Source organism: Rhinatrema bivittatum, chromosome 1 (assembly GCF_901001135.1).
Source record: "Rhinatrema bivittatum chromosome 1, aRhiBiv1.1, whole genome shotgun sequence".
In the NCBI taxonomy this organism is placed as follows: Eukaryota; Metazoa; Chordata; class Amphibia; order Gymnophiona; family Rhinatrematidae; genus Rhinatrema; species Rhinatrema bivittatum.
Window position 1 is genome coordinate 609,555,863 of NC_042615.1, and position 16,950 is coordinate 609,572,812.

At 44.7% G+C, this 16,950-nt stretch overlaps 1 protein-coding gene across 3 annotated transcripts in view; it reads right to left on the reverse strand.

Moving 5' to 3' along the window:
• The window catches only part of DMXL1 (Dmx like 1), a 692,618-nt gene that overhangs the window by 48,117 nt on the left and 627,551 nt on the right, over positions 1-16,950 (reverse strand). For all 3 annotated transcript variants that reach the window (XM_029570948.1, XM_029570967.1, XM_029570958.1), the window contains 2 exons: positions 9,894-10,015; positions 9,352-9,493 (listed from right to left, as the gene is read on the reverse strand). In XM_029570948.1, coding sequence (XP_029426808.1) covers positions 9,352-9,493; positions 9,894-10,015 — 264 coding nt within the window. The remainder of the gene's footprint in view (positions 1-9,351; positions 9,494-9,893; positions 10,016-16,950) is intronic.

Consider the following 16,950-nt stretch of genomic DNA (forward strand, 5'->3'; position numbering starts at 1 on the left):
AGAATTTGTTTGCCCATTGCAACTCCTGGTTTGTTTTTATCAAAAGAAACAAAGAGTTGGGTGGATTTCCTGTGTACTGCAGTGCGGTCTAGATAACATGCAAGCGCACGTTTACAGTCCAAAGTGTGTAAAATCTTCTCACCTTGGTGAGTGAGGTCTTGGGAAAAATGTGGGCAAGACTATAGACTGATTCAAGTGGAAGTCAGTAACTACCTTGGGAAGGAATTTAGGGTGAGTTTGCAGAACCACTCGGTCATGTATGAACCTTGTATAGGGTGAGTATGTTACATTGTAGCTCACTAACTCTTCTAGCAGATGTAATGGCTACTAGGAAGAGAAACTTCCATGTAAGAAATTTAACAACGCAGGAATCTACAGGCTCAAATGCATGAGCCTTGTTAGTACTACATTTAGGTCCCATTCAGTGACTGGTGGCCGTAAAGGGGGTTTAAGTTGTAATAAACCCCTCATAAATCGACTGACAAGCAGTTGCGCTGTTACTGTAGCATGCCCTACTCCTTTATGGTACGCTGAGATAGCACTCAGGTGTACTCTCACTGAAGAGGTCTGGAGGCCAGAGTCTGAAAGGTGCCGGAGGTAGTCTAATAGAGATGGAGTGGGGCAGGAAAAAGGGTCCATACCTTTTTGCGTGCACCATATGGTAAATCTATGTCACTTAGAAAGATAGGATTTTCGTGTGGAGGGTTTTCGTGAAGCTACTAGCACTTGAGAGACATGAGTTGAAAGGTTGAGCGGATGGAGGATCAAACTATCAACATCCAAGTTGTGAGGGAGAGGGTCTGGAGGTTTGGATGGCGTAACTTGATTTGGTTCTGAGTTATGAGAGTAGGCGCTGTGCCCAGGCGAATTGGTTCTCTGATCGAGAGGTCGAGAAGTATGGAAAACCTTACTTGTCGAGGCCAATACGGGGCTATAAGTATCATTGATCCTTTGTCCTGTTGCAGCTTCACGAGAGTTTTGGCTATCAGTGGTATCGGGGGATATGCGTATAGGAGGCCTGAGTTCCAGGGACGAGCAAAGGCGTCCATGGCTAACTTGTTTCTCTGTCTGTGATTCAGCTTGGACGCAAAGAGGTCTATTGTTGGTTGTCCCCATTGTTGAAAGATTCTGGTCGTTACTGCCGGATCTAGGGACCACTCGTGGGGATGGAACTGAAGGCTGAGGCGATCTGCAACTACGTTGGTATGCCTGCCACATAAGTGGCTTGGAGAAACAATGAATGTGTTAGGGCCCAGTCCCAGATCTGCGCGGCTTCTTGCCAGAGGAGATAAGAGCCCGTGCCTCCTTGTTTGTTCAGGTACCACATGGTAACTGTGTGTCTGTTTGTATTAGAACAGTCTTGTGTGAAAGGCAGTCCTTGAATGTATAAAGAGCATAATGTATAGCTCGAAGCTCTAAGAAGTTGATCTGAAATGTTGCTTCGAGCTTTGTCCAAGTACCTTGAGTTTGAAGATTGTCCAGATGAGCTCCCCAACCTAAGGTGGATGCATCTGTGGTTAAGGTTACTTGCGGAACTGGTTGCTGGAAGGGTAGACCTGTTAGCAAGTTGTTCGTGTTCATCCACCAGAGAAGAGATAAACGTAACTGGTGGGTTATTTGAATTGGAGATGACAGTGGTTGAATGGCTTGGAGCCATTGCAATCTCAAAGTCCATTGCGTTATTCTCATGGCAAGACTGGCTATAGGAGTGACATGGACCGTGGAAGTCATGTGGCCCAGCAAAGTTAGGAATTGATGGGCCGAGGCTGTTTTCTTTGTACGCAGAGACAGAGCTAGCTTGGAGAGTGTGTCTGCTCAGTCGATGGGTAGGAAGGCCTTTGCGACTGTGTTGTCCAGATCTGCTCCGATGAAAGTAAGGAGGTGAGATGGAATCAGGTGGGATTTTTGGTAGTTGATGAGAAATCCCAACGAGTGTAGTAGATTGATAGTGAGCTCGAGAGCGTTGAGAGCTCCTTGCTTGGATTGGCTTTTGATGAGCCAGTCGTCTAGGTAAGGAAACACGTGTATGCTGTTCTTGCGTAGATGGGCTGCAGCCACTGCTAGGCACTTTGTAAATACACGGGGTGCCGAGACAAGTCCGAAAGGCAGAACCCGGTTCTGAAAATGTTGATGTCCCACTATAAAACACAGGTATTTGCGGTAATGTAATGTATGTATGTAATGTAATGTAATGTAAGGTAATGAAGGCTTTTAATCCAAGCCTTCCCTGAAACCTGACAGTGCAACAGTTTTCGTCATATAGTTCAATAGACTAAATGTCCGACCCAGCCATTGTATATGCATTCGTGTTCATCCTCCAGTTTTTTTCTATCCTTTGTTTCCTGGCTACTCTAGCCCCCAAGTTTTATTCTCCATGTTATTTGTATCTGCGCCTCGGCCTTGTTATATGGTTCTGTTAAGTTAACCCCTAAGTTTGATGTAAACCGGCCTGATATGAAGCTTGTCATGAAGTTCGGTATAGAAAAATGTTAAATAAATAAAATAAATAATGTGGGGATATTGGAATGTGAGCATATGCGTCCTGAAGATCCAGAGAACAGAGCCAATCTCCATTTTGCAGAAGGGGAAGCATGGTGCCCAGGGACACCATCCTGAATTTTTCTTTCTGAAGAAATTTGTTGAGATTGCGAAGGTCTAGGATGGGGCAGAGGCCACCTGATTTCTTTGGAATGAGAAAATAGCGGGAGTAGAATCCTCTGCCCTGCTGTGCCCGGGGAACAGCTTCCACAGCCCTGGTACTCAGAAGGGTGGAGAGTTCTAACTCTAGAAGGTTTGTGTGATCTTTTTGGATCCACAGTGGATTGGGTGGTGAATCCGGGGGTACCATGAGGAAGTTTAGATGGTATCCTTGTGTTATAATGGATATGCCCCATTGGTCTGTGGTAATGTTGAGCCATTTGGTTATGAAGTGGTGAAGCCGATGACCTACCGGTAAGTCTGGTTTTGGATTTGTGAAGTGGCTGCTGTTCTCTGGATAGATAGAGGCTTAGCCTGCTTGTGTAGCTGGCTGAGGTCTGGTTGGCTTGGGTTGTCGTGGATGTCCTCTCTGAGGTGGTTTGCATGGTCTCACGTGAGACGTAGGTGGATAGTACCTGCGTGAACGATAAAACGGTCTTCTGGGGTCCTTTCTCGTGGTTCTTCTTGCAGAGGAGGGAGCCTCCATAGTAACTGTGGACAACTGACGCAGGGTTTTGTGATGGTCTTTCAGCTGAGCCACTGCGTCCTGTATTTTGTTGCCGAATAGATTTTCTCCAGTACACGGTAGATCAGCGAGCTTGTCTTGGACTTCAGCTCACAAGTCAGATGCCTTAAGCCAGACCCACCTTCTGGCACAGATTCTTGTCGCTGATAATCGAGAAGCAGTCTCAAAGGAATCATAAGCAGCCCTTACTTCATGTTTTCCTGCCTCAAGGCCTTTCTGAAGAATGGTATTGAGACCTTCTTGTTGTTGAGGTAGAGAGTCTGCTATCTCTTGGACCTGTTTCCACAGGTTCCTTTGGTATTGTGACATGTATAATCGAGATGCCGCTATGCGTGACTCTAGCATAGAGCCCTGAAAAACTTTGACCCAGAACATCCAAGAATTTTTGGTCCTTTCTAGGGGGTGCAGAAGAATGTGGACGCAGTCTTTTGACTTTCTTCTGCGCAGATTCCACCACAACTGACTGGTGGGGTAGCTGTGGTTTCTGAAACCCTGGAGTGTGTTGGACTAAATAAATTGCATCTGTCTTTCTGTTAACTGGTTGGACAGTGCAAGGGTGCTCCCATAGGCGATGCTGGAGATACAGGAGTACTTCGTGGACAGGAGTAGCCATAATTTCTTTGGGGGCATCCACAAATTGGAGGACTTCCAATGTCTTGTGATGTGTGTCTTCTTCAGTGACCATGTCAAAAGGAATTGTCTCTGACATTTCCTTTATAAAATTAGCAAAGGAGAGGTCCTCTAGGGGAGACTGTCTCCTTTCTTCCGGAGGAGATGGTTCTGAAAGTATGTCCTCCGTAGACATTTCTGTCTCAACATCCTCCCATGGGTCATATGGGGTCTCTGGCTGATATCCCAAGGGAGGAAAAAGACCTGGTATTCCTGGATGTGTTGGCATCGATGGATCCCTCAATCGTCTCAATGGAGGATGCGGTGGCACCGATGAAGATTTTGGCTGCATCGATGGCATCGAGGGGAATCGTGGGTGTCTCGATCCCGAGAGCCCCGATGGACCAGGAACCGGTTCCCGCATCGGTGGAAGCGGCGCTGGAAGAGGACTGGAGTCCGTGCCTTCGTCTTCCGAGGACCTCAGAATGGGTATCGAGGGTTTCGGAGACTATGGCCCAGGCTGGGTTGTAAGGGCACCGATGAGTGTGTCCAGGCGGTCGAGTAGTGGTGTGAAGATCGATGGCTCCGGTTTCGGTATGGGGGCCAGCATCGATGGAGGATGAATGCTCCGGAGGGCATCGAGGACCGTCTGTTGGACAAGCATGTCCAGCTCCTCCCTAGAAACTGGCATAGGTAACACAGCTACAGGGGGAGGCAGGCTAGGCGCTACTGGCACCTCCACAGGAGTCTGTGGGGAGCTCAGTACCTGGCACCAATGTCGGTGGGGATATCCTTAGTATCTCGGGTGAAGAGGAGGTTGGAGGCTTCTCTACATGTGTCCTCTTCTGCATTGCCTTGATAGCCATCGAGTAGACTCGCGCCACTTCCGGTGACGGTGTTTACCTTGGTCCTCGGCCCGGTCTTTCTCCAGCACCGAGGAAGAAGATACTGATGCCCTAGATGTCGTCGGTGATGGACGGTCACCGCTCCCTTGATGCTCCCAGCGAGGTTTGTCGATGGACTTTGTCGATGCTCCTGCCGGTGATGATTGGGTGGATGTCGATGGAGTTAACTTTATTTTGAAAAGGGACTCCATCTTGTCCAGTAAGGCACGCCTGCCCTTCTGGTCATTTGAGCACAACTTGGGGATCGAACATCGTGTGTTGAGGCGAGGCACAACACACAGACATTATGGCTGTGGAACTTACTCACAGAGCGTCAAGGAAAATGTTGCGATGGGGGGACTCCTATGAGGGAACTTTTTGTGAAGAAAACTTTCAAGTTTTTCCGTGAGGAAAAGTAGTGAGAAAATTCTCTGAGCTCCTAACCGCGAGGCAAACTGCAGCACGAAAAAAAAAGAGACTGAATGGAGACCCCTGTGGCTACAGGGATTATGGCATGCTGGGCATGCTCAGTGTGCCAGTCAAAAGTTCTAGAAACTTTGACAGAAAGGTTTTCCGTGATAGGGCTCCATCTGCTGACATCACTCACACGTGAGGACTACCATCCTGCTTGTCCTGGGAGAACGACAAAAAGAGCGAAAACAAGGGTACCGAAACGGAGGGATACCGATTGCAAAGGGGGACCTGACTCAGAAAAAACACCCAAAAAGTTACACACAATTTCAAGGAGTTGGAGCTCCACCACCGCGAGGCTACTGCACCGCGGAAAAAAAAAGTCTGAAGGGGGACCTCACGTGGACGTGCGGATAGCAGCAGGTTGGGCATGCTCAGTTTACTAATTTTCCATGCCGGGCTCCATCGGATGATGTCACCCACATGTGCGGACTGCCATCCTGCTTGTCCTAGGAGAAAAATGTGTATATTGATGTGATCAAAAAGAGACACTTTTCTTATGACTGCACAATCTAGATGCCTGTCGCCATGGGCACCTGATCTAGTAAACGTCAGCATTGAAATCAGCACCTCAGCAATATAATCAAAAAGAAATATAATCAAAAAGAAATACAATCAAAGTGGATACTTCTATTGAGCACCTGTTACAATTTTGGGTGTCTCATGCAATAAACTCCTTTGAACGCCAGAAGTGTGCCCTTTTATATATTGCCCCCAATATCCCTTTCATTTAAATACTGCATTAGGCACACAAGGAACGTGGCTGTGCGCGCATTAGGAAAATAGGTGCTGAATATGAGCGCCCAGTTTGAGCGCACTTATTGCATCAGCCCATCCATAATCTGCAAAAATATCACAGTGCAAAACCTTTTCCTTATCACTAAAATCTGGTTTCTTAATCTATTTATCAACAACAAATAGTTCACATGGTCTATTTAGTGAATCTCTAATACGTGAAGTAAAGCATTCTCTTTTAGCTGCATTAAATGCAACTGTAAACCTTTGCAAAGTAGCTTTATAGTCAATTTTAATCTTGGGATGTCTACTTTTAACCTAGTGGTGCTCAAATCCATGATCTTCCTTTTTTAAACGCTTAACCTGGTGTGCATATCAAGGCATCCTATGAATACCATGTCAAGAGACAGTTTTTTAATGGGGCAACCTTATTAAGAGTCTAAACCAAAGTTTCAATCACAGAATCTGCAAACTTAATACAACAAAGTGTTATCTACAAATGCTTGGTCCTCTTTCCAAAGCAAACTAAATCTTTCCAAATCAATATTACCATGATGTGTCTCAAACACAAATGTACCTGTTCTAATAGAAGCTTTGGAAATCAACAACAAAATGAATACTAGCATGATCTAGCCAATCCATAGTATAAGTTAAACTATGAGCACCATTGGTATAATCAAATGAATCAGGAAAGAAAAGCAAACCCAAAATATGCCCAGCTTTATGAGCAGATGTATTAATTAGCTGAACCAATCCCAAAATAGTATTAAAGTATTATTCTCCAGGCCCAACGGGGACATCAGAATGTACATTAAAAAATGGCAGCAGCATTTGTCAGAGATAAGTAGAGTGGCCATAGCTGGAGAAAGCTATACAGTCACTAGCAGCCTTAAAGTACATCTGTGCAATGGAAGTCTTCAGAGAAGTCAGGAACAGAGTGTTCTTCAGCCTTTTTCAGAAGGCGCAGGAATGGACATCATGCATTGGGTGTGGGGTCTCAAACTGCAAGGGTCAGTGATGCTTTCCTCATAGAAAGGGAAAAAGATCTATCAATATTCCTGATTACATCCCTCATCAGGCATAAGTTCACACAAATACACACACAGGCACAGAGACAGACAAGACCGTACCCAGACAGACACAGAGAGAAACCTATACCTCATACCTAAGCAGAGAAAAAGAGAAAGACACCAGATATCCAGATAGATATGGACAAATATTGTTACCCCATAATTAGACAGACACAGAGAAACAGAACTCCAGCACCCAGACAGGCATAGAGATATAGACATAACACATCTACATAGAAAAACACAGAAACACAAAACCCAGATGGAAGATAGACACACCCAGTCAACAGAGACACATAAGCAGACAGACTGCATCACTAGAGACACAGACCACACACACAAACACAGACACACAAACTTCACAACACAATGGTGAGGGCTGTAAAATTTTTCAATAAACTTAGTTGCCAGCTAAAATTTATTTGGAGCTGAGAAAAACTCAATCCCCCCCACCCCCTTTTTTTTTTTTTTTTTTTTACAATTTTTGCCTTTATTCTCCTTTTCCCACCTCCACTTTCTCTGACCTCTTTGCCTATTCCCCTCCCTTACCTCACCACTTCTTTTCCCTCAGTGGGTAACAGCTATGATCCCTCTTCCAGGGTAGTGACATAGCAGCAGCAGGAACTCCTTCCAGGCTATTGCCCGAGGGTGGTAGCTCTTCCTGAGTTGTGGACCACCACAGTGGCTGTACCCATGTCCAGCTCTGCCGCAGAGTAAGTAGCTCCCAACCTGGGCCCTCCACAGCAGAAGCAGCTCCTTTCCCTGGCCCACTGATACAGATGCATGGCTAAGCCATGTCATGCTTACAATGTCATCCCTGTGTTCTGGCAGCTCCCTCCCTCTTAAGCAGTGTCTCCATGGCACCAAGACCTGACAGCTGTGGCCATTTTTTCTTTCTGTTTGGGCAACCAGTGTGCCCCCCTTCTGGACTGCTCAAGCCCCCCAGTTTGCTCACCCCTGATCTAGAGGGCAGGCCCCATCTATGGGGTCATTTACCTTCTCCCCAGTTTGATAATCATAAGACACGAAGGTGACATCTTCCTTAACAGCATAGGAGTTACTTTACTTTGTGAACCACCTTCTCCCTTAGTTGTTCTAGTTCAGCCACCTTAGCCTTAAGAGTCTGCATTTACTTTCTCAAGGCCTGTAGCTGTTTCTATCTCATGCTCACATATGCCACTAGTATACGGCAAATGTTACACTCAGTAAACTGAACAGCATGTAACACTGCTGCTGGACTTTACCTACATCTTGCAAAACCTCAGGGATTTTGTGGTTTTATTTATTATTCTGTTCATGTATTCTAGGAAATGTAAATTTATAGAGTGGCTTTCCTCCTATTACATATATGTTTTGTTTTGGAATCTAGTTTAATAATAAGAGTTGACAACAAAGTAAAATTTGCTGTTGCTAATTTACAAGATCTATGTTGGATAAAAAATAGATTATTAAGTTAAGATTTGAAAAACCTAAGTACTTACTAAGGTGGAAGCCATGCTTCCACTTTCTATAAAACAAAAACAACTCTCCTGCAAACTGCTTTGCTCAGTGCTCTTCTGTTCATTAAGAACTAGCTTTCACTTTCCTTTGAGCAAAGTTACCCTATCCCCCTTCCTTAAAGCAAAGGTTGTAACTATTCCTATAACACACAAACAAAATTTAACAGCTGTTTCCCAAAGATGAACAGAGATTAAAATTCATTTTCTTTCCAGCATCCAGAAACAAAAAAAGAAAAAAAAAAGTGATTTAACATTTTTAAATCAGTTCACATGGCAAAAATCAAAACATCTTCTTTCAAAGACCAGATGTCTTGCAAACTCCTTTCCTTTGTGAATTCTCCCCCATCACTAAAGAGCTCGCTTTTTTTCTCTTTGGATACGTGATATGATTTGAAACTTTGAAAACCGCCATGTCAAAGCATTTAACCTAAGGACCTTGTCAAAAATGTAGCACTACACTAGTTGAGATCCCCAACATTAAAACAATGCATGTTTCAGTCTGCTTACTATCTTGTCTATAGACTATATTTTATACATATTACCTATAATAAGCAAAATTTTAAAACACTAACTATGGCCTTCATATTATCACAAGTGGTAAAGCAATCAGAAGGAATGGCATAATTAATTACTATATTGATTTTAGAACACTATAAAATATGAAGCATTTACTTACCTAGAGTAAAAGGACACAGAATTGTCTATAGAACAGGCACATGCTAGAGAATTCTCTCTGAATATTAGAGAAATTTATAAAACAGTCCTTAGGTGGGTCACATAAAAATGTGACACTAGTGCTTTGAAACCTCAAAGCAGACAAAACAGAATGGGTCAGTGATGCCTAATGTAAAATAACTTACCACAGAAGCGCCTCTGCCTGTCTGAGTACCACCAAGCCAAGGCATATTGATTGGAGTTCCAGGATTACTGTGAGTATAAGGTGTACTGCTCTGAACAGTTGCCACGTCATCACGAGTATGTATCACCAGAAAATCATCGTTTCTACAAATGTATATCAATCACCAGAGGAAAAAAAAAAAGTTATGCTCTTGTAAATACTTTTTTTTTTTTAATTAGAAAAGAAAAAAAATTGTAAAACTAAATTTTCAAACTTAGGGATGCAACTAGAAAACCATAAGGGTCATTTTATGAAACATGAAAGCAATGCTATGCCAGATTAACTTCGAACCTTAACAGAAATAAAGAGCTTTAAAAGAGAGCTAAAAACCTGGCTTTCCAGAATGGCTTATATCATATCACAAGATATGAAGTAGAGAACTTGTTTTTATTGACTTGCTTCTGTTTAATATTTTAATTTCTTATTTTATATATGTTTTATTACTGTAATCTACCCTGATCATATTTAGAAAGACAGTATAAATTTGTAAATAAATGAATATACCCTTTAGTCTCAGTCTCCATTTCGTCATCAGCCCAGGAATAGATTTGTGTAGCCAGAATCCCAGAAACATCAAGTTCTTGAACATCATGGCTAGAAGCAATTGTAATGCAATTTCTGTTTGCCTAAAATATAGGTACATGTGTTAAATATTTTAAAGCTAAATAAAATATGGAAACTGACAGCACATAAAGATCCAGTTTCTACCACATACCATACTTCATCTCAGCTTTACCTTTGTTTTCCTACTGCTAAGATCTTTGTGCTTGTCCTACGCCTTTTTCAATTCTGATACCAACTGTGCCTTCCCTGGGAGGTTTTGTCTAATCACCACACAAATTCTCTCTTAAATTATTCCTGAGTATACCCTTTCAAGACTCATATCAAGAGCCCTTCTGATAAAAATTCATTTCTACTGTAAAATGTTTGCCTCTTGTGCATTTATATCCATGAGATATTTGCATATGTCTATTAACATACCCCCAGCTTTTTCTTTTTCTACAAGATATACATATTTATATCATTGAATCAATTGGCAGGACTTATGGGGCAGACTCTGCACCATTTTGGTAGTTCTTTTTTGTGCAGCCTCTATTATATGCATATCCCTTTGAACATACAGCCTTCGGAAAAACACAGTACACATGGGTGCCCTCCGAGGGAATTATTTGTATCCCCCTGGATTTTAATGACCGTTTAACTATTTTAAAGATTTAAATAAATAGCCAAGTTTTCACAGCTTTCTTAAATTTCAAGTAGTTAGCTTTAATACATATTTCATGAAGTAAAACGTTCCACAAATAAAGCGCATGATACACAAAACAAGTGCACCCACAGTTCCGTCCAATCTTATTTCACTAGGAGAAGAAACCTTCAAAAGATCTTGATTCTTAGGGTGTATTGTTCTCGCTCGCTTGTAGGATATTGCCCCTGTATAGGTCCTTGGTGAGACCTCACTAGTACTACTATGTACAATTCTGGAGACTGCACCTTCAAAAGGATATAAACTGGATGCTGTCTGTCCAAAGTTAGCTACTAAAATGGTCATTGGGCTTCATTCTAAAGCATATAGTGATAGACAAAGTTCTAAACATGTATGCCCTAGAGGAAAGGCAAGATATGATAGAAACATTCAAACATCTCAAAAATTTCTATGCAGAGGAGGTGAGCCTTTTTCAATGGAAGGAAGGCTGTAGAATAAGGGGTCATGAGATGAGGTTGAAAAGATGTAGACTTATGAGTAAGCAGAGTTGCTTATCTGTAATGGGTGTTCAAGGACAGCAGGATGTCAGTTCTCACACATGGGTGACATCATCTGATGGAACCTGGCATGGAAAACTTATGTCAAAGTTTCTAGAAATTTGAATGAGCCTCTCTGAACATGCATTATGTTATGCATTCACGTGGGGTCCCCTCAGTCTTATAGAATCAAAGATTAAAATAATAAAATAAGAACAAAATCCACGAAGTGGGAACCCAACTTTGTGGGGTAGCAGGTGGGTTTTGTGAGGACTGACATCCTACTGTCCTTGGAAAATATCTGTTACGGGTAAGCAACTCTGCCTTCTCAGAGGACAAGCGGGATAGTAATTTTCACACATGGGTGAATCCCTAGCTACAAAAAAGGAGATCAACAAAACAGGTGCCAACGGACACAACAAGAACAATGTTTTGTTGGTAACAGGAGGGAGGGAGTGACCTGAACAGAAATAACATTCCCTAGAAGGGAACAGAGTTGGGTTCTACACATCAAATGATTTCCAAGGACAGACTGGCCAAACCTGCTGTTGCATCAGGCATCCCTATCCAGACAATAATGAGATGTGAATGAGTGGGTAATTGCCAGGTTCTTGTGGCCTGGTTTTGGCCTCTGTTGGAAACAGGATGCTGGGCTTGATGGACCCTTGGTCTGACCCAGCATGGCAATTTCTTATGTTCTTATGGAGGGAACTCCATGTTGCAACTCTGCAGATCTCCTCCATGGGGACTGCTTGCAAGTGGGCCACAGATGCTGTCATGGCTCAAACAGAGTAAGCCTTGACATCGCCCTCAAGAAGCAATCCCACCTGGGTATAACAGGAGATGCATTCTGCTAGCCAACTGGAAATTGTGTGCTTGGCAAGGGTGAACCCCAACTTGTTCTGGTCAAAAGAAATGAATAGCTGGGTGGACAGCCTATGGATTTCTGTCTGCTCCAGATAGAAGGCTAAGGCTCTTCTGCAGTCCAAACTATGCAGGGCTCATTTACCTTGGTGCGAAGGGGGACTGTGAAAAAATGTTAGGACAATGGACTGGTTAAGATGAAGTCCAACACTATCTTAGGCAGGACTTAGGGTGCATGCGCAAGATGGATAAATCACTAAGGCCTGGAGCTCAGTGACCCTGCATGCTGAAGTGACTGCCACCAAAAATATGACTTTCCAGTTCAGGTAATTCAGGTCACAGGAGCACAGTGGCTCAAAAGGAGCTTTCATCAGCTGAGCTAAAACCACGTTGGGGTCTCAGGACATAGGAGGTGGCTTTAGAGGAGGCTTCAAATGAAGCAGACCTTGCACAAACTGTACAACTATAGGCTGTACAGAGATGGGCTTACCATCTATAGCATGGTGATATGCTCCAGTCACACTCAGGTGAATCCTAACAGAGTTAGTCTTGAGATCAGTTTCCAAAAGGTATAGAAGTTAGTCAAACAGTTTTTGTGGAGAGCAGGAGAAAGGATTTAGAGCCTTTTGCTCACACCACATGGAAAACATCCTCCATTTCAGTGCACAGGACTTTCTAGTGGAAGGCTTTCTGGAAGCTACAAGGACCCGAGACACATCCTCCGAGAGATCGAGTGGTTATAGAATCAACCTCTCAACATCCTGGCTGTGAGTGACAGGGCCTGGAGGTTGGGATGCTGCAACCTGCCTGGGTGATGAGATTCGGGGAAATATCCCAGTCTGACTGGTTTCCTGATGGAGAGTAAACCAGACCTGCCTCTGCCAATGAGGGGCTATGAGAATCAAAGTTCCTTTGTCCTTGTGAAGCTTCAACAAAGTCTTCCCCACCAGTGGAGTTGAAGGATACACATACAGGAGATATGTGCCCCAATATTGGGCGAAGGCATCTGAGGTTGGACTGCTGTGTGTCCTGTACAGGGCACAGAACTGAGGAATCTTCTTGTTCCAAGGCACTGCGAACAGATCTACCTCTGTTCTTCCCAACAGGTGGAAGATCCAATTCACCACCCCTTGGTCCAGAGACCATTCGTGGTGCTGAAAGGAGAGACTCAGTCCATCTGTAACCACATTCTCCTTACTATCCAGATACATGGCCCTGAGCACAATCCCATGGGAAAGGGGCCATGACCATATCTGGACCACTTCCTGACACAGGAGGAATGATCCTGTACTTCTCTGCTTGTTGACATACCACATTTGCCACTTGGTTGTCAGTCTACATCAGCACAATTTTGTTGGACAGCCAATTTCTGAAAGCCCATACCTGACCACCCAAAGCTCCAAGAAATTGAATTGACAGTCATTCCTGGGCATGCCATAGATCCTAGGTGCGGAGCCCACTGACATGAGATCCCTGAGCCCAGGATGGATGCATCTGTCGTTACCACAATTTAGACCCGAGGACTTTGGCAAGATACCGCCTGTTCCAAATTGTATTTTACCTGCCAAGACAAGGAGTCCCGGAAGGACGATGTGACATGGATGCATACCTTAGGGTCCACTGGGGTTTCGCATGTGCAGATGTGACAAGAAAGTAACATGTACTGATATAGCTTTGTGGCCCAACAGTCTCAACACGTGCCACGCCGAAACCTACTGGCTTGCTTGAATCTGCCGCGATGGCCTGAGCAAAGTCTAGCAGGGTTCCAATGAAGTCCAATTTCAGAGAAGGGCTGAGATGTGACTTGGGGGAGCTAACAAACACTAATGACTCCAGCACTTGGATGGCCAAGTGCATGGATTCCACGATCCCTGCCCGAAAGGTGCTCTTGACCAATCATCCAGATAGGGGAAAACATGGAATCCCAGTATGCAAAGGTGTGCCACTACCACGTTTAAGCATTTTGTGAAGACACATGGGGCTGACACTAGCTCAAATAGCAGAACGTGATGATCCTGGAAGTGCTGTTTTCCCACCATGAATCTGAGATACTTTCAGTGACCAGGGAAGATTTTGATGAAAGCGTGTGTTTCCTTTAGATTGAGGCAGCATAGCCAGTCCCCTCTTTGCAAGAAGAGGATCAATGTGCTTAGGGAAAACCATCTTGATGATCTTGTTTTTTTAGAAACCTGTTCAAGGCCCTCAGATCTAGGATGAACAGAGTCTTCCTAATTTCTTTGCAATCAGGAAGTACTAGGAGTAGAATCCCTACCCTCTTTGCCCTAGTGAAACAGGCTGGACTGCTCTGGCTGTTAAGAGGGAGGAGAGCTCTGCGAGAAGTACCTCTTGATGCTCTACAGGTCCCCAAAAAGAACTTGGGAAAGGCCAATTTGGCAAGGTACTCAATAGACTTAATTTATACCCTTCATGGACAATGGCCAGAACCCACTCATCTGAGGTTACATTGGGCCATCGGTTCGCAAAGAACCACAGCCTCCCTCGACTGGAAGGTCCATTGTCCTAGGTACAACAGATGTGGTTATGCTCCCTGCAATCCAGTCAAAATCTCGACCTGGAGTTTACTGAAGTGCTGGCTGGGGCTTTGGGGGCCCTCTGTTGCCTGGGACAGCTATGATGGGCCAGCTGCTACTAACAGGGATGAGGAGGCAGAGAATAGTATCTCCTTGGGCAGAAGAAAGTCTTCCTCTGACAGACCTCGAGGACTTATTAGCAGGGGAGGACAGGTTCTGGGTGCCAATGGAGAGCTGCTGGAGTGTCACATGGTGGTCTCATTTGGGCCACCGCATCCTTCACTTTACTTCTGAAAAGATTCTCTTCACTGCATGGCATGTCAGCAAATTGCTACTGCACTTTCTGATGGAGATCTGAAGCCTGCAGCCGTGCGAGTTTATGGGCATCAATCCCTGCGCAGAAACCCTTGATGCTATTTTGAAAACATCGTAGGTCAACTGGACCTCATGTTTTCCATACTCCAGGCCCTTATGTACCCTGGATGCAGACACTGGCTATGTCAGTAACATGTCAATAAGCATGTGCAGGGATTCTAGCAGTGGCTTGAGAAGGGACGCAGAAGCCCTGCACTGCCTTCTCCTCTGCCATCTGCATGTGCCTCTCCAGCTACTCCTCAAAGAGCGCCAATGCCAAGACTGACTGGGACTGAGGAAGTGTGACCAGATCCTCTTCGGAACCTAGACTAGGATTGATGGCAGGCATTAAGACTGGTGGAGACCATGGCGAACCGTGGGTGTGGATGGAGGACTAGTGCTCTTCACCATGGAGGCATCACAGCAGAAGCTGGTGCATCCCCATGCTGGGTACTGTGCATTGATGGGGACAGATGTAGATGCTTCTTCAGCTTCCCTTGATGCTAGGATCTGTCCCTTGCCTAATGCTAAGGCTGAAGATGATGAACCAGACGTCTTCGACGGGGGGGGGGGGGGGGGGGGGGGGGCAGGGTAGAAGATGGCCAATCTCCAGCATCTCTGGCAGCATTCGACACCAACAGCACCACTGATTTCGATGGCTCTATATCCAGTGGTGTGGCTCTGAGTTCCTTTCTTACCGATGGACTGGTCTTTTCCGGGCTGAAGAGTCGTTCTATCTTACCGAGTCTGATCTTATGTCCCTTGAGGGACATCTGGGTGCACTTGCTAAAGCCTTGGATGTTATGCAATGCCCTCAGGCAGAGGACACATGTATCGTGGAGGTAGACAGTCTATGTGCGCTGAGGGCACCACATAAACCTAGACATGGAAATGTTGTCATAAAAACAAAAGGGGTGCAATATCAAAATTAATAGCGGCAGTGCTCGATGGCCAGCAAGCACTGAGCGCACTGCTGCCCTTGGGATTATCTGCAAAATAAAACTTACCCATAAACATTGCTAAGCCTAGCTAAAGGGAGAATCGGAAGGGGTCCCCGTGTCAACCGTGTGATCTCGAAAAAAAACAACCCAAGAAAAATCAACTTCAACGAAGTTTTTGGTGGACGTTTTCTGCAGAAAAGAAGAGACTGAAGGGACTCTACATGAATGCATGGTATAATCATGCTCAGAGAGGCTCAGTCAAAGTTCTAAAAACTTTAACATAAATTTTCCATGCTGAGCTCCATTGGATGATGTCACCCATATGGGAGGACTGCCATCCTGCTTACCCTTGGAGAAATCTTAGGAAAAGCAGAGTTGCTTACTTGTAACAGGTGTTATCCCAGGACAGCAGGATGCTAGTCCTCACATATAGGTGACATCATCGATGGAGCCCTATCACAGAACACTTTTGTCAAAGTTTCTAGAACTTTGACTGGCACACTGAGCATGCCCAGCATGCCACTAACCCTGCAGCCAGCAGGTATCCCCCTTCAGTCTCGTTTGTAGCAAAAGTACAAGCGAAAAATAAAATAATAAAATGTAAGTGAACCCAACTCCGCGGGGTGGCGGGTGGGTTTCGTGAGGACTAACATCCTGCTGTCCTGTGAGAACACCTGTTACAGGTAAGCAACTCTGCTTTCTCCCAGGACAAGCAGGATGGTAGTTCTCACATGTGGGTGAATAGCAAGCTACAGGCTGAGTCATATGTATGAGGCCAAGCAGCACTGAACATGTGCAACAGGCACAACAACTGGGGTGCTATTGGCAAGGATGAGGCAGCCTGAAATTCACAGCAGGTCGAGGTAGGATGAGTTGGTTTCCTACATTGGAAACAAATTTTTTTTTAGGACAGACTGGACAAAGACGGAATCCTGTCGTCCAGCCTTGTCCAGGCAGTAGTAAGTTGCGACAGTGTGGTGAGAGCTCTATGTCACAGCACTGCAGATGTCAGCAATTGGTACTGAATGGTAGTATGCTACTGACGTTGCCATTGCAATGACTGAGTGTGCCTTCACTCATCCCTGTAGTGGAAGGCCTGCTTGCTGGTAACAGAATGCGATGCCTTCCACG